Source organism: Botrytis cinerea, chromosome 3, assembly GCF_000143535.2.
Source record: "Botrytis cinerea B05.10 chromosome 3, complete sequence".
NCBI lineage: Eukaryota > Fungi > Ascomycota > Leotiomycetes > Helotiales > Sclerotiniaceae > Botrytis > Botrytis cinerea.
The window spans coordinates 2,341,463-2,364,333 of record NC_037312.1 but is presented as its reverse complement, the minus strand read 5'-3'; the positions used below and the strand labels follow the sequence as shown (position 1 = coordinate 2,364,333).

At 44.1% G+C, this 22,871-nt stretch overlaps 8 protein-coding genes across 10 annotated transcripts; 5 read left to right on the top strand and 3 right to left on the bottom strand.

Annotated features, from left to right (window-relative positions):
- The first annotated feature begins 7,581 nt into the window (after positions 1–7,581).
- Positions 7,582–8,493, top strand: BCIN_03g07010 (hypothetical protein). The gene has a single exon (XM_001555464.2). It carries the CDS (start codon positions 7,913–7,915, stop codon positions 8,423–8,425), a length of 513 nt encoding a protein of 170 aa, XP_001555514.2. The 5' UTR covers positions 7,582–7,912; the 3' UTR covers positions 8,426–8,493.
- Positions 8,494–8,496: 3 nt separating this feature from the next.
- On the bottom strand, positions 8,497–9,513 carry Bcsnf8. Its single transcript, XM_024692115.1, has 2 exons — positions 9,016–9,513; positions 8,497–8,959 (listed from the first exon to the last, which is right to left on the bottom strand). Exons 1-2 carry the CDS (start codon positions 9,468–9,470, stop codon positions 8,632–8,634), a joined length of 783 nt encoding a protein of 260 aa, XP_024547889.1. The 5' UTR covers positions 9,471–9,513; the 3' UTR covers positions 8,497–8,631.
- Positions 9,514–9,653: 140 nt separating this feature from the next.
- BCIN_03g06990 (hypothetical protein) lies at positions 9,654–10,920 on the top strand. The gene is made up of 5 exons (XM_024692114.1): positions 9,654–9,717; positions 9,920–9,979; positions 10,043–10,065; positions 10,142–10,463; positions 10,519–10,920. Exons 2-5 carry the CDS (start codon positions 9,934–9,936, stop codon positions 10,557–10,559), a joined length of 432 nt encoding a protein of 143 aa, XP_024547888.1. The 5' UTR covers positions 9,654–9,717; positions 9,920–9,933; the 3' UTR covers positions 10,560–10,920.
- A 31-nt stretch (positions 10,921–10,951) lies between these two features.
- On the bottom strand, positions 10,952–13,041 carry Bctyr1. 2 transcript variants are annotated; one of them, XM_024692113.1, is made up of 5 exons: positions 12,753–13,041; positions 12,415–12,519; positions 12,245–12,356; positions 12,047–12,195; positions 10,952–11,997 (listed from the first exon to the last, which is right to left on the bottom strand). In XM_024692113.1, exon 1 carries the CDS (start codon positions 12,914–12,916, stop codon positions 12,794–12,796), a length of 123 nt encoding a protein of 40 aa, XP_024547887.1. In that variant the 5' UTR covers positions 12,917–13,041; the 3' UTR covers positions 10,952–11,997; positions 12,047–12,195; positions 12,245–12,356; positions 12,415–12,519; positions 12,753–12,793. The 2 variants fall into 2 exon arrangements, with proteins under 2 accessions (XP_024547887.1, XP_024547886.1); XM_024692112.1 differs by having other exon boundaries at positions 12,415–12,475; positions 12,798–13,041.
- Positions 13,042–13,232: 191 nt separating this feature from the next.
- Positions 13,233–14,291, top strand: BCIN_03g06970 (hypothetical protein). Its single transcript, XM_001555460.2, has 4 exons — positions 13,233–13,349; positions 13,408–13,480; positions 13,595–13,755; positions 13,819–14,291. The coding sequence occupies exons 1-4, from the start codon at positions 13,283–13,285 to the stop codon at positions 13,968–13,970; spliced, it is 453 nt and encodes a 150-aa protein (XP_001555510.1). The 5' UTR covers positions 13,233–13,282; the 3' UTR covers positions 13,971–14,291.
- Positions 14,292–14,554: 263 nt separating this feature from the next.
- Positions 14,555–17,123, bottom strand: BCIN_03g06960 (hypothetical protein). 2 transcript variants are annotated; one of them, XM_024692111.1, is made up of 2 exons: positions 15,017–17,123; positions 14,555–14,774 (listed from the first exon to the last, which is right to left on the bottom strand). In XM_024692111.1, the coding sequence occupies exons 1-2, from the start codon at positions 16,734–16,736 to the stop codon at positions 14,689–14,691; spliced, it is 1,806 nt and encodes a 601-aa protein (XP_024547885.1). In that variant the 5' UTR covers positions 16,737–17,123; the 3' UTR covers positions 14,555–14,688. The 2 variants fall into 2 exon arrangements, with proteins under 2 accessions (XP_024547885.1, XP_024547884.1); XM_024692110.1 differs by lacking the exon at positions 14,555–14,774 and having other exon boundaries at positions 14,797–17,123.
- Positions 17,124–17,489: 366 nt separating this feature from the next.
- BCIN_03g06950 (hypothetical protein) lies at positions 17,490–18,506 on the top strand. The gene is made up of 3 exons (XM_001555458.2): positions 17,490–17,738; positions 17,798–17,861; positions 17,928–18,506. Exons 1-3 carry the CDS (start codon positions 17,580–17,582, stop codon positions 18,122–18,124), a joined length of 420 nt encoding a protein of 139 aa, XP_001555508.1. The 5' UTR covers positions 17,490–17,579; the 3' UTR covers positions 18,125–18,506.
- Positions 18,507–18,804: 298 nt separating this feature from the next.
- Positions 18,805–22,113, top strand: Bcnip1. The gene is made up of 3 exons (XM_001555457.2): positions 18,805–19,414; positions 19,472–20,442; positions 20,493–22,113. The coding sequence occupies exons 1-3, from the start codon at positions 19,054–19,056 to the stop codon at positions 21,768–21,770; spliced, it is 2,610 nt and encodes an 869-aa protein (XP_001555507.1). The 5' UTR covers positions 18,805–19,053; the 3' UTR covers positions 21,771–22,113.
- Positions 22,114–22,871: the final 758 nt, after the last annotated feature.

The window sequence follows — 22,871 nt, the reverse complement described above, 5'->3', positions numbered from 1 at the left end:
CACATACAATCTCCATTTCTCGGACTACGAGTACTGTATGGGGGGGGGATCACGAAAACCATATCACCCAATCATTTCGCCCCCAAATCTTGATTTTTCTTTTTCTCAAAGAATGGAGCAAATGGATCCAGGATTTGGAATTGAAAACGCATGAGTTCAGTGTTCAGTTTGCTCAATCCCTACATGTAGGCCGAGGAAGAGCTCGGTGTCAAGACTCAAGACAAGACCACGCTTTATGCCAATACCATGCCATGCCTCTCTCAAATTGTCTCAATGCCTGAATTGGTCTGAACATAGAATATTGAACATTGGACATTAAACATTAAATATTAAACATTGACTGAACTTGATTGATCATTGATCTGGCCAAGTCCTTCCCCCATGTAACAAATCTTTCTTCGGCGAGAATGATGATACAGTACGTAAAACGACCGGGAAATCTTCTCCCTATATTCCATACAAATCCCTATCTCAGTTTGTGTTACATGATTGTAACTTCAATTGCCAATCAAAGCATGTCAATATCCAAAAACATCTCCATGGAACCAAGAAGAGGAAGCCATAGCGTTGTTCAGAACTGCACGAAATAATCAGACTTGCTTGCTTCAAGTTCAAAGTACATGCTCTCGATCGTTATGGACTAGCCATCGAACATGGAAGGAAAAGTGTGTATGTAGATAGATTGTAGAGATTGTAGAGATGGTGCAGTGTGCACAATGCACATGCATACATACACACTTGCCTACTTACATACATCTGTCTACTCGGTACACACTTTTATCCATCTGAATTCTGGAGTCGCCCATATGGAACTGGAGATAGCCCGCCTCGAGCCTGCTTGCGAGTCTGTGAGTTCTGTGACTTTCCTTTCTTCGTATACGCTCGTAAATAAAGTTTAGCTCTTGACTCGATTCATGTTTAGGTGGCAAAATAGAGAGCAAGGTATACGGCATCACAAGGTTTAGTGTCGATGTTACCCTGTACATCGTCTTGCATACATGAGAAATGGACTCGAATAGTTCCCCTGTCATGTCGTAGCTGCCGCTTTCCAGACTCAGTCCAATCTGTCTGTCCCTTCGTTCCGCTGAGTGCGGGACCATTCAACAAGTGGATTTCTTAATACGGGTACGACATGGTTTATTTTTTCTCATGATTACTAACACAATAGGATGATTTGAGGATCAGATCAAATGAAATCATTCCATTTTCTTCTTCTTTCGTACATGGCCATCCAAATGTAGACTCTCGTCCGAAGATTGTATCTACATAGGATTCTCTTTTAGCTAGTCATGCGAGGTCGATACGCTCTCAACAATCATGCAGAATACCTCAATGGGAACAAGCCGCCCGTGATGATTCGACATGATTCCTCGTCGGCTCAAGCCCCTCAAACTGTTTTTGCAATACCTTCCGAGGTGATTTGTTGACAATACAATGCGACACGTCTATATCCGCTCGCAGCCGGCAGCACTGCCCGCCATCCCCCATGGCCAACATCTACTCAATACTTTGATTCTCACGAGTCACAACCAAGTCTAGGCAACGGCCATTGTCAATGAAAGGGGTTGTATTTTAGAATCACCAGTCAGTTTTCTACATGTTAAAAATGCAACACTGATAGATTCACACAGTCTACCCCCCCCTCCCCTCCCCCATGCTGAAGCGGGACTGCGTAACATATCTCGCTCAAATTCACCAGTGTTTTTAGTCAGGAACTATAAAGTCAACCCCCCTCTAATCATCTCCAAGCATCACATCACCGCCGAAGACTCTAATTCGAGTCGAGTCTAGGTCTTGTATGATCAAGGCTTTAATCGAATAGTTCCCGTGTCTTCCCCCACTCCGTTTCTTTAAAGGACTTAAACTGGACCCCTCATTCGTTATATTGACTACGCCGTATCAGACGCGGCACAGAAGCAAAAGGAGTGTATACTTTTTGTGAAATCTCCCATCGGTTTCTATCTGTGTGGACGCACCTCCTTCCTAATTCTGTTATGTATCGCTTCAGCCACCGACATGGGTTACACCAAAATAATCTGTGCAAAAAATTCAATATTGCATTACTTCATTCACACCTTACCAAGTGATTAGACGACGCGTGAATATTGCCTACCCCATGCTACTACGTACATGAATTCAATTTATACTTCACGCAAAAGTACGAACACCGACCGTGCACTGCAAGCAATCTTGGTGCCTTTCTCTCTCCCTCGCCTTCTTCAAGAGTACCAGACTATTTCGAGTAAATAGTGGAGTGGTCCTATTCTCTGTCCTGCAACCCGCGACAAATCTTTCTGTGTACACATAATAACATGTAGAGTGTTATAGATCTACCGAACGGAGCCATCTCCTTCCGGTCCTTGGCAGAAGTTCTAGTCCTCGCACTATGAGATCTGCATCATTCCCGCTCGCGGCAATATTAGTCGTAGAGGTCAAAAGAGACGCAGACTTGAGCACTACGAAAAAGCAGGGTCTGGCAGCCAGCATCGCTTCCGAAATGAATGCAGATGGATATTTTGAAAATAAAAATGGATGTTCTGGTAATCTCCATCTTTCGCAAACTGACCCGAATAGAGTCTCTTATGCAGATGCTAACCCTCACAAACATGCAATCCCATATGTATTGCCTACGGGGCAATAGTTTGTCCACACGTAGACGCCTTCGACCGATCTTCTTCTCAATGACCCAGGACTGCAAGGTGAATCACAAAGACTTTTGAGAATTCAACGTCATCAGCCTGGATGTACGAATAACCTTACGTTTTAGCACCAATGCAAAATCGATGTGCATCTGCTATTCGGTCTGATCTAAAGGGCAGGTCTGAGCTCCTTTCTCTATGAAATCACTAGTCGTCACCAACATTCCGCAAATGCCTGTGCATCGAACAACACATAGTTCAGCTCAACACCCTTAAATTATTGAAAGAGATTGAAACACGGGGTATGCACGTACCATAGACTTTCACTAATTCAAAGGCTTCGAAGATTAGATCAGATTTTAAGCGGGAAGACCGAAATGACAGTTTCCATCTGTATTGGTTCAAGAGCCTTCAGAATTAAGCTGTTCAAGATTTCGGAATTGCATCGAATTTGAATTTTGATATTGTGATTGAAAGCGATTTCCACTTCTTATCACATCAGCCCCTAATGGCACTTCCTGTCTCATCAAAAACTCTTCACGATGGTGTTGAGACAGGGATGAACAGAAGGAAAAGGAAGTGCGAGCCGCCAATTTCTGTCGCAAATGCGCTGTGTGTGAATATGGAAAATACTGAATATGCAGGATATGCCAGGGATGAACATGTGATCGTCGGCATAAAAGTACGAGTCAGGAATCCTTACATGTTGGGCATTCCTGCACCCTCGCCACGGATGAGTTGCATCCAGATTCCATACGGAACTGCAGAGATCCATACAAGTGGAGTGGGTGCCAATTCTTCTGCTATCTCCCCCCTGATTCTCGAATCATAACATTGGCGAATTGTTTTAATTGGAAACGACCTTCTTCCAGTCGAAAGAGAATCAAATGTTGGGCTCGGGTAAATGATTTTTTGCATAGATGCTTGAGAGGGGTCGAGTCATACATACATACGTACCCATTGCTCGTTTGATTGTTTGCATTGGAAATTTGAACCCTTGTTTGCGATATGTCCTGCTCCCTGAATGCAGACATAGCTACTTGCTCGCTTGCAGCTTGCTCGGTTACTTATCAGATGACAATAAGAGACAACAAAAGCAAACATGTCGGCTCCACATATGCAAAGTACGAGGTCATTCAGGAGATAGGAGAATGCCTTTGGCACGAGTGTGCGGTGCGACGTTTCTTGCCATCGTGAGAATATAATGGGGTTCATGACGAAGATGAGGGTGAGCCGCGAGTCGCGAGTCGCGAGTCAATACCCTTGAGTATTCCATGGATTTGCTTGACCGCTGTTGTTTCGAGGAATATCAGGAAAGAATAGCTTCGTTTCCGCCATACCCTTTGGTATTGATATTAGAAGAAAACTCTTCTGTTAGAGTGCATACATAGCAAGTAAGGCATCGTATGGGGACACTATTGGCCAAGACTACCGCAATTTGCACCCCTGAGTGCATCTTCAGATATGCGAGCAAACCCTCAATGTTATCACCCTTTAATGGCGTGGCTGTGAAATTGTGTTCACTTTTGCACTTAACATTTTTGGGGCTTTCGGCACGATGGTGTTCATCATAATGACCGTGTACTATAGTATACACATGTAGGGAGGTAAGAAGTTGCATCTAGAATTTTCCCATTGTGGGTGATGTTTTGAAGGGGATTCGTCTACGAGGAGATGGGATGAGAGTATATACCACCTCTATGCGCACCCCCTATACATCTCTATGTTACACATCTCGGGAAGAACAAATCGTGTCCATTAATACTCTCACCATATTATAATGCACGAGAAGGACGAGAGACCGGGCAAGGAAAGGTTTTGGTTCAAACTTCATATCATTCTGGTAGACTCAAGAAGTAGTTAGACATTGGCGCATTGGATGCGTTCTCAATACACATGTCTGTCTCGAGCAGACGTTTACTTAATCCAACAATCTATCATTCCTATAAAAAATGAATTGTGGCTTGGCCTTGGTGAACTGAGTGTGCAGTGACATGTGCTGTGATCGAGATTATATGGGTGCATATATGGCAGGATATCTGGATTGAGTCGAGGCTCGCGAAAGGTGAGGGGATCGAGACACGAGACTCCTGTTTGGGAAATTGGGGCAATGATGTAGGATTTAGGATGTAGGATGTAGGGTATTTGGGATGAGGAGAGTTGTGATAAGATATGATACGGGTAGAACATTCCATATAATTGCGCGGCTGTATTTGCGGTGGTAGATGTACGTAGAGTGCTGGGGGTGAAGCACGGAGGGGGGGCGCTTTTGTAGAAAGATAGACATGTTGCATCGAATCTCTGAGGTTTTGGCACTGCTTCCTTTTGAGAGTTTCGATAGATTTTCGTATGGCGGCTGAGGTGCCAAAGTTAGTTGGTCTACTCCGCTGTTGCCCAGATGGGGAGCAGGGGGGGGAATATAAATCTTTTCGTCACTCTTCTCAAACGTCCGAGGTATCTTGTATCTTCCTTCCCCTGTGACGATCTTTCTTTTTGTTACCCCCATGCAGATTGTTAGGTTCACTCGATCTACTCCCCTATATATTCATATATTCACCCCATCATCCAAGACGTCTCTTCTTCTTCGCTTGAATTCCTGGGTGTCGGGTTCGTTGTGTCGTCTCGTTATCTCGGTTAGGTACTTTCTATATTCGATTTCTTGATTCTCAATCGTCAATTTCCTTTTCGGTTTCCTGAGTTATCTTTTTGCTCCAATATCTTTGACTTTCGAATCCTCCCTTGTCTACTCGAGAGGTGGGGGTATATAAATTATGACCCCTCCCCCTTTCCCAAAGAAAGGGACAAGAGAAAACGTAGTCGAGCCAAAGTAATGGAGTCTACAATACGCTGAATAGCCGGGAAATTTCTGTGTCGAGTTTTAAAGTCTGGTTTGGGGATTTTCAATGTTTGGGATTAATAAGTAGGGTGTTTTGATCGAGTATCGACATCATTTGAGAGGATTGAATGGTTGAAGAGAATTGGATTTTTGAACTGAGTTCACTATATCTTCTTTGTGAGCTGCAATCTGGAGTGTCAAATGCACTCCACTCGCTAGAATGATAATACTGAGAAACCAACTAATTGCTTTTGTCGTCGCCACTATCCCTGTGATTCTTTTCGCTTTCCTCCTTCTTCCTGTCGTTGCCCGTTTCGTCACTTTGTCACGTAGCGGACTTCCTCGTCGGAGTGTATGCTCAGTACTTCCGCCACAGCAGCCAGTTCCTTCTCCTGAAGCTATGCGACCCCGGCAACTGTAAAATAGCATGCTTGTTTGAGAAGGTGATTATCTATAGCCCTCGGTTATTGAGCTTCACTTTCGTTGAGAGGAGAAACTGTTTGCTATCTGACATGCAACGAACGCCAATTCTAGTTAAGATATCAGAATTGGATTGTTCCTTGGCGAATACAGTCCATGGGTAGTATTCTGTTGCTTCAATCCGACAGCCATTGAATTTGCAGCGATATATCGCTTCAAAGGGCTCCAGGTATGAGAAACAACGCGGCATCAATTCGTCTCTCTATACCGGCCTCGTCCCCAATCATAGTACCCCATCAACTGGTCTATGAAGATTGTGTGTCATGTGCTATATCTATTTACTATAGCATACAATTACAATATCAATCCAACATCAACTCTCTTGGGAATTTCCAACGTGTTCTAAACTTGATTGTTTATCATCGTGGTAGTTCTCCGTTCATCGGATCCAGCTTTGTACTATTCTGACGTGATGTCTCCCACTTCGGTGGAGAAGACTGTCAGAATCATATCCGAGTTGCCTTCTCACCTGTGATTCCATTTTCTTTCGTGAGCGTTGATTTCGCTCATTGATGTATCAGAAAAGGGGGGAGGGGATCTTTTCCAATCACTTGCTGCTCTTCCCCACGACTGACATTTTTTGTCATCTTTTGACAATTTGGATTGCTGGACGTGTCGGATTTTGTGGTTGGGTCCGCTGGGAAAAGTGTTGAATATAGTCTTCCTGACGTTTGAGTTTCAGAATCGAGAACTAGCGGATACTAACCCATACCAGTGGTAGTGAATTTTTAATTGGTTCGGTCTACCTATAGCTAATTCACTCCGAAAATCAGATGCGCCTAGGCATGTATGTGTAATAAAATAATAGGGTGGTAGGAAGAAATTCACAAAATCTACTTCCCCGGATACCCTCCAAATCGCCCGTGATAAAATCCCGTAGTGTCCAACACTTCTAGCCTGCGATACCCGTACTTTCGAGGAAACCAAAATTAACTACCCTAGATCCACTAGATATGAGCTATAATAAGTTTTTAGATGCAGTGAAACATCTCAAACAGTTATTATTATTTTTTAGCCAGATTAATAAGAAATTGATAGCTTCTGATTGCCGTACTGCAGCCCAGGTTGTTGGGAACCCTAGGTGCATCAAGAAGTCGAACTAGGAAAGACTGTTGCCCTAAAGCCCAGTAACCAAACCATATTTACATTATCTTGAATACGCAAATAAATACGAGCCCATAGCTAAGCAAAATTTGAGTTGCGTTAGCTGAACTGCGATGTTGGTCTATCAGAGCTTGTCACCGCTGAATACTTAGTATGTACTTAAACCAGAAAAGGGTTCACAACAGATCAGAGCGCATGGCCAAGTTTGGGAGTTTGATATCTAGCGACATTTTGGGCATCCGAAAAGAAAAACACAGGGCTCCAATGACTGATGATAGGGTAGAAAGAACCTTTGAGTTGCAAATAAGAGACACGTCTGCTTGCTGCCGAAAGCCGCTTGTGATTTGCAAACTGCTGTCTATCATATAGATACTAGCATACCGAATAATTTGAGCATGGCATTGATGCAGCAATACATTAGCGAGGACCTACATTGGTTTTTGACAATCTGATACACACGAACATCATGGTAAGAATAATAAGACAAGAGCGGGCAATGGCACATAGTGACTAAATTTTAATGGAAGAAAGAGCAGTGGAAAGATAGTGTTTGCTACGGCTTGCCTCTACGACCCTTGGCCATTCTTGAAATCAGTCCCCGGGTTACTAGCCAATACCGACGAGAGGTCCATCGCCACAAAAGTCATCTATCAATACGGCAGCATAGTCCACATGACAATAAAGTTACTGTCATGTACAAATCTGAGCCCATCTACCAATTATGTATAAATGAAGAGATTGAAAAGTGCATACTTAATAACCCGGCATCCAAGAACTTAAGACTGAAAGCACTTAAAAGACACCCAGCTCCGCCCAAGGAAATCGAGAACTTTAACCCTACTACTTCAATGCAATGCAGGCCAACCACGTTATCGGAGTTATAGTTATTGCCCTCATGGCATTTATGGTTTTATTCGGTATGGTCATTTACTACTCTATCCAAGCCATACAGAGACGTCGCTCCTGGGAAGCCCAGCATTTGCCAGAACCGACAATGAGTGGAACACAAGGGACTCGATCGCTGTTTTCCTCGTTGGAATCATCGCAGCAATCGAGTCAGGAATCCCGATCGTCGAGTTCGACACAATCACATTCGACTCGGGCCTCGGCTCAATGGAGCGATAGACGACATCGTCCGACCGAAGCAAGGCCTAAAAGATCTCATAGACTCCCGGATATTGTGGAAGAATGGCGAGATGAGGGATTCCAAGGACTTTCGTCAGAACATGCCTCCCTAGGAACCGCGGAGTCTCTTTCACAGCTAGGACAAGAAACGCCGGCTCCTTATAGCCGCGCCATCAGACCTGGTGAACATCAGATCGGGCTTGGTATTGCTCATGGAAACGAACATCTTGTACATTCATAGAAAGTGAAGATTGATATTAATCACTTTCTCTGACGCATAGAAGGCAGACCATTTAATGATCCAGACCAGGTTGAAAATTTACAGTATAGAGTACCGTCGTTCTATATGTAAACTTCCCACTGCCCACAGCTTTCGTTACTTGGCGCTTTTTTAATGCTGGGATTTCGTGTTTCGCTGTTACATGGTCTGTTTTAAGTTTACCTTCGTCATCCAGAATTTTCACTTTCGTCCACTTCCAGCATAAATCCAGGGCTCCAATACTCCCACTCTTCGCTTTGTTTGTCGACCCATAACATACTCTCTGAGACTAGATCTTCAATTGCTGTCTTAGCTCTTGCTCTTGGCCATCGAAGATTTAACATGAGCATTCCGACGCTAACATATCCAAGTAGCTGAGCAGCTTCCAGAACTGCACTCTGATCTGTGTTAAGTTCTTTGGGTATCGAACGGATATATGTTTTATGGCCAACGGTTATAGTGGAGTAGGAAGAACCCAGAGGTTTGAGGGTCGTCACGGCACGAAGGATATCATCACTAGAATACAATTAGCATTTGTTGTAGTCGCAAGAGTATCATAAGGCAATCAATACTCCGTTATTTCAGCTCCACCTTCCATTCGTGTGCTCATAATTCTGTCTTTGACTTCTTTAACACCAATAAGCCCACCATTTTCTTCCCGTGTAGCGCCACAGACTTCCACAACTCTTACTGCCAACTCAAAATAGAAATCATTCACACTTGTACCAAGCATCTGAGCCCAAAAACTTCCGCTCCCATCTTTACCTCCAGCATTGTTACTACTGGCTAGAGGGTCTATTCCAATAGCTGAGCACATACGCGCAAACTCGGCGCGGAAAGTGGGATTTGAACGTATATCTTTGGCATGAGTTTGAGCAAATTGCTGGAGTAAAGAACGGAAGACTGATAACTGAGTAGCAAGGGATGTAGAATGAGAGTTGCGAAGAGTGTTTCCGTGAGACGCATATTGAGCAGAAGTAATCCGAGACCTATCGAAAGCTGCGAGACCAACACCTTTGCGAGACATCGTAGCAGCTATTTTGCGAAATGGATTTGAGGTTCTACAATGCAGTTGACATTGGATGCTTTGCGATAACGATAAGACATCGGTGTATGATCTGGGGCGAAGGAATACGCTAACCTGTTTTGACCTTAGCCCATTTCGCTAATTGAATGGCTCGCACTTTTTGCAAATCGAAAATTACACTCAGAAAGAGAACGTTCCGCGACAACGACGACAACACTTTACAACCACCTCGACAATCTACGCCAAGGTGAGCTCACATTCCGACCTGATTTGATTTGCGATTGTCCTGGAATTTTGGGGTATGGGAGGATTTGTGCGTTGCTTGGAGGTTCTGGAACTCGACCATTAGTCTCTTTTCGACACCCGACAAAAACGTTACCAATTATTTTCTACGATGCGGAATGGCAAATTTGGAGGAACAAGAAGCTAACATTTATTCGATTCTAAAGGAAAATAATCCAAGATGGCTTCCAACCAGTCTGTTCAGTGTTTCGGAAAGAAGAAGACCGGTAAGAATTTCAATCCAAGTCTTGCTCTTTGGAATTGAATCAAGACTAACGTTTTTCCAATAGCCACCGCAGTTGCCCACTGCAAGGTACGAACTCCCTCGACAGGAATCTCACAGATTCACAACGAACCCTCGAGAATTCAAATACTGATTAGAAGGATAGGCCGGAAAGGGACTTGTTAAGGTCAACGGAAAGCCTTTGAACTTGGTTCAACCAGAGGTCTTGAGATTCAAGGTCTACGAGCCCCTCTTGATCGTCGGTCTCGACAGATTCGCCGGTGTTGACATCCGTGTCCGTGTTACCGGTGGTGGTCAAACCTCCCAAATCTATGCTATCCGTCAAGCTATCTCCAAGGCCATCGTTGCCTACTACCAAAAGTTCGTCGATGAGCACTCAAAGAACCAATTGAAGCAAGCCCTCGTTACCTACGACAGAACCCTCTTGGTTGCCGATAACAGACGTTGCGAGCCAAAGAAGTTCGGAGGTCAGTTATTTTCCACGGGAAGTACAGTTGGAATTTTGACTAATTTTTTCAATAGGTCCCGGTGCCAGAGCCAGATACCAAAAATCTTACCGTTAAATTTGTGGTTTTATGGGGTTGGATTTGGGGGAGTGGTCATGCTGCATTTGCATTGGGCTGGCTTTTTACGCCGGTTTATAGAATTTTAAGCAAATAAATGCAAGATTCTTCCGAAATGTTCATAATATGCGGAGCATATGGCAATGGAAATGTTGAACAATGCTACAACAACGTGCCGAGGATTTGCAAGAGTTCTGTTATGTGATTATCTGGTGATCAGGGGGTTTGTTCGCTTCAATCGACCGAAAGCACGAGATAGAATGGCCACAACTACAAATACACTTCCCATTCCTAGCAATCGTCTACATTCTGACCGTGCGACGAAATACTACACAATGAATGTATGAATGTATAATGCACAGGTTTCCCGCCTGTTTCATTCCAGATCTCAATGACGTCAAATATTGTGATTTAAGTCCTTTACAAGTTGGAATAGAATATCATTCAGAACTGCAGTGATGCATGAAGTCCCAATCCATGTTGAATGTCAGCCAGTCAGCGAAAACTCCACAATCAAGTTGAACCATACGCCCGTCCCCATGCCACCCAAACTTCATCTCTAATCCTTAATGTTTGCCAGAATCGTCTTCATCATCTCATTACCTACTCTAGTTGCCTCTGGAAATCTTGGAGCGAAAAACATTTGCGTCTTCTCGAATCTATCTTTCCAACTCTCGAAATCTCCAAACTCCACACACTCGCTCCATCCTCTAGCTGCAAATGTGAATTCCAAATCGTCAGAACGGAATGTGTTGTCTTCAATAGCAGTGTTGATAACTTCTTCTAACAACTTCTCGTTTCTGAATAGATATTCTGAGACACCGAGCCAGAGACGAAATAGAGGTGTGCTGCAGATCATATGATCATATGGACTAATGTTGAGACGAGCCCAGCAGTCAACGATAGCGAGAAGAGAGAGGTGGTTGTTTGGTGTTGGTTTTTCAGGCTTTCTGCCTAGGGAGAAACGATCGAGTACTTCATCGCGCAAGAGTAACTCATCGGAATTTTTCCGTCCAGCAAAGACAAATCGTCCTGCACTCTTAATCCGCTCATCTAACTCTCTCCTGTGCCCTCCAAGCATTAATTTGTACAGATCTGTGACACTTGATGCGTACTCTCTGATCTGCTCTTTGGCATAAGGGTTCAGGATAGCGAGACCAGCGTAAACATGCCATTTTTGAGAGTAGATGCGGAGGGTAAGATTGATTTTGACATTTTCAATACCACCAACATATCGGGCGATTTCCCAAGGGAATTGGAGATTGGCATGCCAGGCTTTGCCCATGGACAAGAAGGCTGCATGGGTTACGGCTTGGGTATCTGCTGTTATGCGGTCGTGTTGAGAAGCTGAGAGAACATGTTGTTTGGAGCCAAGGCATGAGAGAACATACTCAACCTTCTCAAAACTCTCTTGGGATGCACGATGTTTGATCAAAACCTATGATTTTCATGAGCACGTGGGGTCGTGATATGACTGTGGTACTTACGAGTGGTTGACCTCGGGGATCCACGTTGGGACCATGAAGCGAATGGCAAGATACAATATCAACGTCGGCAGGAAGATACTTTTCAAAGGCGGCTATCTCAGGAGCTTTGCAAGAAGTTTGTCCTCCGACTATGGCACCTTGCTTGGTGGCTACACAGGGTGTTAGAAGATGACACTGACGGGATCATATAAACCATACAAGGACCGTATTCAGCAACAACCTTGCCAATTGAGGCAGCTTCGACATTGTAGATGGTGTAATCACTTGCTCGGGAAACGAGATGGCCATTGGGAAGAATTGTAATTTGTTTCTATGTACGTCTCAGCATAAGCTGCATGACAAGAACTATCTAAACACTGGGTATTTACTCTATCTGCAAACTCTTCACACAAAGCTTCATACTTGTCCTCCCTATCGCAGGCGTTTACTCTGCCCCAAGAATATCAGTAGTGGTCGGAGATTGAATGTTACAACTATAGATTTATTGTTAGCTTCTGCGATTCCAAAATGTAACAAAAACTGCAGAAGTAGTTTGATTGATTCAGACAAAATAAAATAAGGTAGCTGAGATTTTTCATCATGGAAAGCCAGCTTCCGACCTGGTACCAGAATGGTAGTCAGGTCATATGAAGGCGATACTCGAGCCAAATGCACTCAGGTCATCATTATAGAAAGGAGTGAATGTGAGGAAAAGAAGGGTGCTTACCATTGCAAAAGCGGGCTCAACGAAAACTCAATCGAGGGGATTTACCTCCATCCAGCATCGCTGAGCCTGCGGGCATACATCTTGCCCATGTCACCCATACCAATGATACCGATAACAAAATTGTCCATCTTTCCCTCAAGATTGGACTTGATTGAAACCGCCATTGAGCGTGATACTAAACCAGCAGCTCCAGAAAATTGTGTAGTTTGAATATCCTTCGTAGGTTTTCAAAACTGTTGCCAATGGTCTCAGTTCTGCACGATGTGTAAAGATCGGAGAATCTCAGCGCATTGAAAATATTGTTGTTGTGATTGTGTATGGAAGAAGAATTCCAGATGCGCGACGGAAACTTTATGCCTTTTTTTTCTGAAGCCCCATAACGCTAAAGAAAGCAAGCGACTATTCCTAATTTGGATTAGCGCGCACAAACTCGCCAAATTTTGGAATTCGAATCTCTACCGATACATTTTGAAAACCTCTGATATTTTCGAAACCTTCGTCGATCAATCCTTCAGCAACTAACCGTCAACATGCCTCCAAAGAAAGCAGCACGCCCAGCGCAAGAGAACATCAACCTTGGTCCTTCGATCAGGGAAGGTAAGCAATTTTTAATTCCTGGAGGAATTTGATACAAATTGCTAACCCCGCTGTGCAGGTGAACTCGTTTTCGGTGTCGCCCGTATTTTCGCATCTTTCAACGATACCTTCGTTCACGTCACTGATCTTTCGTACGTACCCCCCCCCAGCAGAATTTGATAATAGGGAATTTGGTGTTATGATTTCATATATTGCCCATTTTTGGAACGAAGAGGTTCATAGGCTGACTTTCTGGGTGATTCCAGTGGCCGCGAAACCATCTGCCGTGTTACCGGTGGAATGAAGGTCAAGGCCGATCGTGACGAGTCTTCCCCATACGCTGCTATGTTGGCTGCTCAAGATGTTGCTACCCGCTGCAAGGAATTGGGCATCACTGCTCTCCACGTCAAGATCCGTGCTACCGGAGGTAAGAACGCATTCAAGCATTTCTCAAACCGCGGCAATGAATACTAACATCAATTCTTTACAGGTAACGGAACCAAGACCCCAGGTCCAGGTGCTCAATCCGCTCTCCGTGCCCTTGCCCGTACCGGCATGAAGATTGGCCGTATCGAGGATGTCACCCCAACTCCATCCGACAGCACCCGTCGCAAGGGAGGTCGCCGTGGTCGTCGTTTGTAGACGTGGCAATTCTTTGGCTACAAGCATGGAGCAGAATATGGGTTTTATTGTGCAATTGATGACAACTACGCGGGGAACGGCATTTATTGCCTGGTCTCCATATCTGAAATCTGAAATTTGGGCTTGGATCGACCTTGTCTCATTTGTCACATAAGCGCTTTAGCAAAGTGCAGCCATGAATATCACGAATTCTCAAATGACCTCATCCAAATCACGTCTGCCAATCGTATATGACAATCGTATTTGTATGTTTTATTAATCGCAAATATCTACGAAAGTGCCCTTGAATATCAATCCTAATATACACTGCTGAACAATCCATGCTGAAATGATCCCTTTGTAATACAAAGTAGTCCTCCGTTGCAGAACTTCTCAAGCCATGCTACATCCATTGATATGAACCTCCTCAGAACACCATTCCCCATTGCATTTCGACCTAGATACACCCTCCTTGCCAGCCTTGTATAATACAACCCAAAACCAAGCCATCATTTCATCCATTCGTAAAGGGTATCCAGTGTTCATAATGTCGAAGAAGAAAACCGTTAAACCGTAAGATCGTAAGTATAAGTTCTGGGAGAGAATGGGAACTCAAGAAATCGTGATTAAAAAGTTGATTGTGGTAACACACTTGCTTCATCCTGTTTCTCCTAGGAGAATCAAGGAAGCTGAGAATTGAAAGTTGGAAAGGAAAGTCGAGTACAAGAAGAGTCGACGATTAGGATACATTTGAAAGAGCCCACGAGAAACCGGAGCGGCTAATACGGTTGTTCTTGGACTTCTTGGGTTTGTCAGATTTGCGACCTAGAGACGCAACACGAAGACTTGGTTAGATTACTGGTGGGAATTAAAGAAACGATGGGGTAGCAGGGAGGAGGTCGCAAATGGAGGAGATGGTATCGGAGACAAATAGTGTTAGACAAGAACCATGTAATAAGCAATATGAAGTACAAGCAGTGTGTGACATGATTTGAATTGCTACAAAATTATTCGATCCTTCTCGAGTCCTTCTTCATCAAGATCTACTATCATTGGCGCGTACTCACCTCGTTCATCCTCGTCTTCGAAATCCTTGAGCTCTGCATCAATCATCTCTCCATCCTCCAACTGAAATTTTCCAGACCTAAGATAATTTCCACGTAAATCCCAGCCCCACTTCCAGAGCCACGACTCAAAGGCTTCGAACGCCTTACCTACTTCCTCTTGCTCGCGTGTAATGTTGGAACCGTAGGAGAGGAGTTGTTCATTCAAGCGGGACTTGAACTTGGTAAGGATGATTTTCAAGTCGTCGCCGAGATGGGAATCATGATCGAAGATACTAGTGTCGAATCCCTCTTCATCATACATGAACTGCGCATGGACGGCGGTGATGACCTTACGGAAGAAAACTGGGTGATCCATTGAAAGACGATATGCTCCGAATAGCTTGATGATGATGATACGCCACTGTTCCATGCACGCAAGGTTGCCGAGGATCATCCCAGTGATGTAACAGAATTGTAACTCCCCAATGATCTCATCAGAGTCCTCATATGTGCAGCGTCCGATAGCTTCAACAATGTAAGACGTACTGTCGATTGCTTGCTCAGTGCGCTCGCGACCAGAAGATGATTCTGAGAAGGTACGGGCGCTTCTTGGGAAAACAAAGTTTAGGAATTCGTCTCCGTCGAAATTCGTAGTGCCACCCTTAACGTCACGAGGGGCGCTTGAAGTCTGTAGCTCTGTAGTCTTGATGTCATGGCTCGACGAGACTTTCCAACTGTTCCACTTGCCACCTGTGACTCTCTTCAGGTAGGGGTGTTTGATGCACGAGGTTAAACGACGCCACTTGTCGGTGTCATCAATGCTATCGGCAGTAATTGGGGAACTTGGAGAGCCAATGAGGGTTGACGACGTAGAAATAGAGGGGACGGGATCTGGACTTGGCGAAGCACTCAAGTATGGCTCGAGCTTGTTGGCAATCTCAGGTACGCTCGCCTTTTGAATGCGCTTTTCGGCCTCGCTAAGCTCCTCTTCTAAAGACTCGTGGTAGTTGTCCCATCTCAGGACATTAATCTCACCGAATTCATCCGAAGCCAGCTTCATTGTCATCAGCCAAAATCCGGTTCGTGAAGATCCATTGCCGGACCCACCCCAGAAGAAGTGAGCGCCAGCCGGGATCTGCTTGACGCCTTCAAATGTGCCCTCGGTCTTGATCGTATAAGCCTTTGTATCATACCCGAAGATTGTACTGGCTGGAAGGTTTCGGATAATGACCACATCACCATGCTTCAAAATTTCGTGATGTTCCACACCACGTTCTCTGGTTGGCGATGGGGAGTGAACTCTTAACGTGCCAAGTGGATAGCTCCCAACCACATTGACCGAGTGAACAGACTTCTCTGAATTTATCGACAAACCGGAAGAATGCGAGTCTGACTTGAGTAGTGTAGATTTGCTAACTTCTCCAGCATTACTTCCGTTGGAATCACCGCGCGATCTTCTCTGTCCATCATCGCTGTGGACGATAGCAAGTGACGAAAATCCTAGTCTTGGACTGCTTCCACTGGACTTTATGGACAATTGACCGGAAAGAGCTGACACATGTGATTTGGTGGCCGAAGGACTTCTTTGGAGAGAAATCTGGTGTTGAATAAAAGAAGGGTCAGATCTTGTTGTTGGTTCTTCGATCTTGGTTGTTTCAGCGATCGACTCGTCTGTAGTGGTTGGAGAGGAATTATTCAAAATTGTGTCATTAACAAGAGGATCTTCGCCGATGTTTGCCATTTTGAAAATTCCTGTAATAAAGCCGCCTGTAGATTGTGGTGTTTGTGAATAAACAATTTTGGAAATTATGAGTGAGTGGAGAGTCTCGATCTCACAAAATAATTACCGAAGTAACCAAAAATAACAAATAAACAATAACAAGATAACAAGACTTCGGCCGCTTTTCTCCGAACTTGACCGATTGGATATTCCAACTCAAAATGTGTTTGCTGATGTTGAGTTTATTATCCTGAGAGGGAAAAAAATACAAACTTGTGAGATTCACCAAGTTTTGAGAGAAATCAACTCGGGGGGTTTCCAAGATTAAAGCCCACTAGGACTTTTCATCTATAAGTCTTTCAGATGAGATATATTTGCAAATGGTAGCATTGTACTTCTTATGAAGTCTGTTTCAATGAGTTGCCATCCAGAAACTTTTTTGATATTGGTCGGCTCCGGAATAATAAAGAGGCCGATACTCCCAAAAGTTGCCAGGCATTGAAACATCAGTTCCCATAGATAGTATGTCTTTCTGAAAGGTTTAAAGCAACATGTTATCTTGCATGGTGTTGTCCATTCAAGTTTATATTCTAGCTCTGTCAGGTTAAACGAAGGTAAAAAACTGTTACTCACGTTATAAGGTCTTTCTGTGAACTGACAGATATTGACTCTGATCACGTGTATGGACACCCTTCTTGCTTACATAATATTGAAATCAATGCAGCAAGGGTCCCACATGGCGGAGAGGCCCCACCATTTTGACATCAGCTTAAAGCTTCCTTATTCCATCGAAATTGTTATCCCTACAAAGCACGCCAAAAATAGGGCATTGCATGAAATTGCTATTGCTGCGACCTTGAAAGAATGAGTTCAGGTCAGTCAACTGTGCCAATTGCTTCTGGCCAGTCTGGAACAAATGTAGGTGGGAATGCTCAACAGACTGCGGGTTCTGAGCCCGAAGAGGTATGGGATGAAGCAAAACTCGAGCAGGCGATGAAAACTCTAAAGGAAATGCATATTCAAGTCAGCTCCTTCTCCCCCCGAATAAAATCACAATGAGTGTCAGCTAATGCGGTATTTAGTGTCGCAATCTACGATCTACAATTCCAAGACTACTTACGCCTTTAGCAACAAAGCAACAATCACGTACGTTCTAATTCTACAACTTCACTCCCCAGCTTCTCGAAATTTATAGCTGACCAACACAAAAAGCCGAGCAGCTATTTTCTTCCTTTCAGCAAGCTGCAACAACTTCAAATAAGGAAGTACGAGATTTCACACGGTTGATGAAGGATGAAGAGGGTGTGAAGCTCTTTGAGCATGCAAAGAAGAGTCGAGCTGAGAACCCACATGGGATAAAGCCATGGAGAGTTACAGAACATCCTGATTGGCTTGATAGAGATGCATGATATTCTCTCCACGATAATACGTTTCGACACATTCAGACGGGAAAATGGGCTATCAAATCTAGGCGTATCTGTGGAATTTTGGGTAGAGGGCAGGTCTTGGGATATCCGGTATTAGGGGGGGCGTCAGGCAATTTTGGTAGCGCACGACGGGAAACATATATTTCGATATCCCAACAGCCTAGAGCGTGGTGCTGCTAATAAAAGCAACAGTATCCTTTTCCTATTCTAACACTTAATCATGTATCTTCTTGCATATATCTACGTACATAATTCCGGCTTCACTGCACATGATTTTTTAGAGAAACTTTGAGCATTCTTCAAAGGTATTTAGCCACTATTAGGCATTTCAAATGTTCAATGTTCCCGAGCTCAGGCCATATCAACATGATTGTACGAGGACGTACTATATATACTATCCAAAGAGCAGTGTTCACATTCATTGATGATTTAAACACGTATGGTTCTCTCCCAAGAAGGACGATAAACCTTGAAATATCTGTATGAATGCGTGCGAACATGTAACCCGTGGATAATCCATCATATTATATCAATGAAATTGGCAATGCATCGACTTCTTTCAAGGTTCAGAACAATGTGCTAACTAATCGGATGCCGATTTCTTATTGGCTTATGATAATTTTTCCGACCTTGAAGCTGTGTCCTCAACCAACACCAAAATTGAGTGAATAGTGTAGAATTAAATTGACAAAATCGTCAGTAATCCTCATTCTCTATTACTTTGACAATTTATTTCTTCAATCCAAGTTGATGCGTACTTGCCACTATTCAACTTATTGATCTTTTTGTTAGGGCACGAAGCCATTTTGGTGCAAAAAAGGTCGCTTAATTTTTTTCTGCCCCGCGCATCAACAATCCTACGGGCAACCTTTTCGACAACTCTAGGCTTACCAAATCCCAACACCATCAACATGTCTAGATTTTTCCGCGGTGATAGCTCCAGCGACAGCTCCTCCGACGAGGAGGAGGATCTCTATTCCGATGACGAAGAAGTTCAAGAACAGCCCGAAGAAGAATCTTCTGAAGATGATTCTGAGGAGGACGACGATGATGATGATGACTCCGATTCCAGCAGCGATGATGGAGCTGGCAAAAAGACCGGAGCAAACGCTTTCTTGAAGGACGATTCCGATTCCGATAGTGAAAGCAGTGGAGATGAGGGCGTGAAGGTCGTCAAGTCTGCGAAGAACAAGCGATTCGAAGAACTCGAGGCAACCGCAAAAGCTATTGAAAATGGCGAGAAGATCAACGATTGGGGATCGATCTCAGCAGGTCAGTAAATTTTATCAAAAATGTTGCCTGGAAACATAGCTAATTAATGTGTTGTAGAGTTCGACAAATTGAACCGCCAAGTCGCCAAACTTCTACAATCAGGCACAATCCCAAAGGTCTACATCAAAGCTATTGCTGATTTGGAGGACTTCATGAATGAGACCTTGGCAAAGCAGAAGGTGACACCAAAGAAGATGAACGCCACAAATTCTCGCGGTTTAAACGCTGTTAAACAGAAGATCAAGAAGGCCAGCAAGGAGCACCAGAAGGATATTGACTCATTCAGAGCCGATAAGGACGCGTACATGGAATCAGAAGATGAGGAAGTTGTGGCACCAAAACAAAAGAAACCAAGGTCCTCTGCAGCGCAGGATGTTGCCGCCGACGACGATGACGAAGGATGGGGAACTGTTGGTAAGGGTGGACGAACTCTTCAATTTACACCAGAAAGTATTCTCAAGCACTTGAGGACCATTCTCGAGTCCAGAGGAAAGAAGAACACCGACCGCAATGAACAGATTAAGATTATGGAGAAGTTATACGAAGTAGCAGCTACTCCATACCAACGCATCAGAGTTCTTTTAACCATCATTTCAACAAGATTCGACATGACCACTGGTACTCAAACTTTCATGTCCCAAGAACAATGGAAAGCAGCAGAGAAGGAATTTGGAACCCTCCTTAGTGTTCTCGAGACAAGTCGAGAATATGTAGTTGTGGAGACCGCCGAACCTTGGGAGGACGATGAAAAACTTCCCACCGTTGCCGAAGGCGGAAAGTTCGCGATTCCAGGAAGCGTCGTCTCCTACGTCGAAAGACTTGATGATGAACTTACAAGATCGCTTCAACACATTGATCCTCACACCGCTGAATACATCGAGCGTCTTTCTGACGAGAGTGATCTTTACAACAACATTGTCAGAACTATGTTGTACCAGGAGGAAATCAGCAAGGATGCCAGCTTGAACGAGCCTCAACGTAGCTTGAACAGAGTTGTCATGAGAAGATTGGAGCACGTATACTTCAAGGTTTGTAACATCTTATTTCCATGTTATAATCTTTACTTATTCCTTTATAGCCATCCGCAGTCATCAAGATTCTCGACGAGAACTGCTGGAAAGCAGTTCCTGCAGAGCTCAACTCGACCATCACACCACGCGGCTCCGTTGAAGATGCCAAGACCTTGGTCAACGTTCTCTGCAACTACCTCTACATCAACACTGAGGGTGAAGGACTTACTAAAGCAAGGGCCATGCTTTGCCAAATCTATTTCGAAGCTTTACACGACAACTACTACAAGGCTCGTGATATGATGCTTATGTCTCATTTGCAAGAGACTATCAATTCGTTCGATGTTCACAGTCAAATTTTGTTCAACCGTACTCTCGTTCAAGTTGGTCTCTGTGCTTTCCGAGCTGGTTTGGTCTATGAGGCTCAAACCACCCTCCAAGAAATCTGTGGTAGTGGTCGTCAAAAGGAATTGCTTGCTCAAGGTGTCATGATTCAAAGATACAACCAAGTCACACCAGATCAAGAACGTCTCGAAAAACAACGTCAACTCCCATTCCACATGCACATCAACCTCGAGCTTCTTGAATGTGTTTACCTCACCTGCAGCATGCTTCTCGAAATTCCTCTATTCGCACAAACTGGCTCATCTCCCGATATCAAGAAGAGAGTTATCAGCAAGACATACAGACGTATGCTCGAATACCATGAGCGTCAAATCTTCACTGGACCTCCTGAAAACACCAGAGATCATGTCATGCAAGCATCAAAGGCTTTGGCCCAAGGTGAATGGAAGAGAGCAACCGAATTCATCCACTCGATTAAAATTTGGGAACTTATGTCCAAGCCTGAGGAGATCAAGGCAATGCTCTCAGCGCAAATCCAAGAAGAAGGTCTCCGAACCTATCTCTTTACATACGCTCCTTACTACGATACTCTATCCGTCAGCAGACTCTCATCAATGTTTGATCTCTCTGACCGAAAGGTTGCTGCCATTGTTAGCAAGATGATCAGCCACGAGGAACTTGCAGCCGCATTAGACCAAGTCAGCTCCTCGATCATTTTCAGAAAGGGTGTTGAGTTGAGCAGACTCCAAAGCTTAGCATTGAGCCTCAGCGACAAAGCTAGTGGCTTGATTGAAAGCAACGAGCGTACACTCGAGACAAGAACACAAGGCACAGCCAATGCATTTGAAAGACAAGGCGGTCGAGGTGGACGTGGTGGTAACAGAGGAGGCCGTGGTGGTGGACGTGGTGGACGTGGTGGTATCTCCAATGCTCCAAGGCAAGCTGGTGGAACACAATTTACCGGTGGTGCTTTGGGAGCTGCTGTAGGTAGCAGAGCTTAAATACGGATGGATAGATGTGTTAATGCATTGGGAATGGGTTGCTTACAGCGCTGTAATTGGCCCAAAGGCGTTTAATGTAGGGCTTAGGAAAAGCTAGGTTCATGCTCCACGAAGACAAAAGAATGAAATTTTTTGATCATATATTTGGTGTTCCCATTTAAGGCTCCTAGACTTGAATTCCTAAACCTTTATCACTTATTTTAATCTCTTATTTCTCATGCTAGGTAGAAGATGCATCATGTCGAAACAACCTCTTTTCAGATTCTAGGCATTCACGCATATCAAATTTGAAAGAGACAATAAAATACGTTACCAGTCAATCCAGAGAAATCTTTTACTGCCAACCTCAATTAGTGTATCGAGCAATGTTACCAACAATAGAAGCTTTCGAGTTTTAGATTTGGCGATTTAGTTTGCACACCTCATTTCATTTCATTTCATTTCGCCAAAATTCATGTTACATGTGCACTCGAGACTACCAATTGACGGGACGCTGTCCAAACTTTTCTAATTTCCTAATCAATCCAGCTTTCAACTGATCTACGATCTCATTATTCGATCCAAAATACCTCATTACTTTGTCCTTCAACCTCTTTAAATGAAGATTCTCAAAAGCATCTCCAAAATCAATCATCCCAGTGTCTTGTCACTGTGTATAACCACTGATGAACACCTACCCCAGATCTCACCTCACACAATGCGGTCTTCGGGTATGATACACCGGTGTTGCACACAGTGATCAAAGGACTGAAACATGCATATATATATATATATATCTGGCCGTTGGTGATTAGTGAGAGGGAGGTACGAGAAAGGTACGATGGGTGTGACGGAGGGGGGATGTAAGTACGGTGCTGGGATTTGTGGAGAATTGCGGAGAACCCGGTGGTGCAGATATTGGATGAGGTTGGCTACGGATGAGAAGCTGTGTAGGTGTGGTGTGGTGTGGTGTGTTGTTGTATTTTATGAGGAGGTTTGGTGGGGAGGTGGTAGACGCATATGTATTTTATGCATGTCGATCCGTACCTACAAAGTATAAACATCTTCAGTAAGTCACCAACCAACCAATCGAATCGAAAAGCATCGAATCAAGCCATCCAA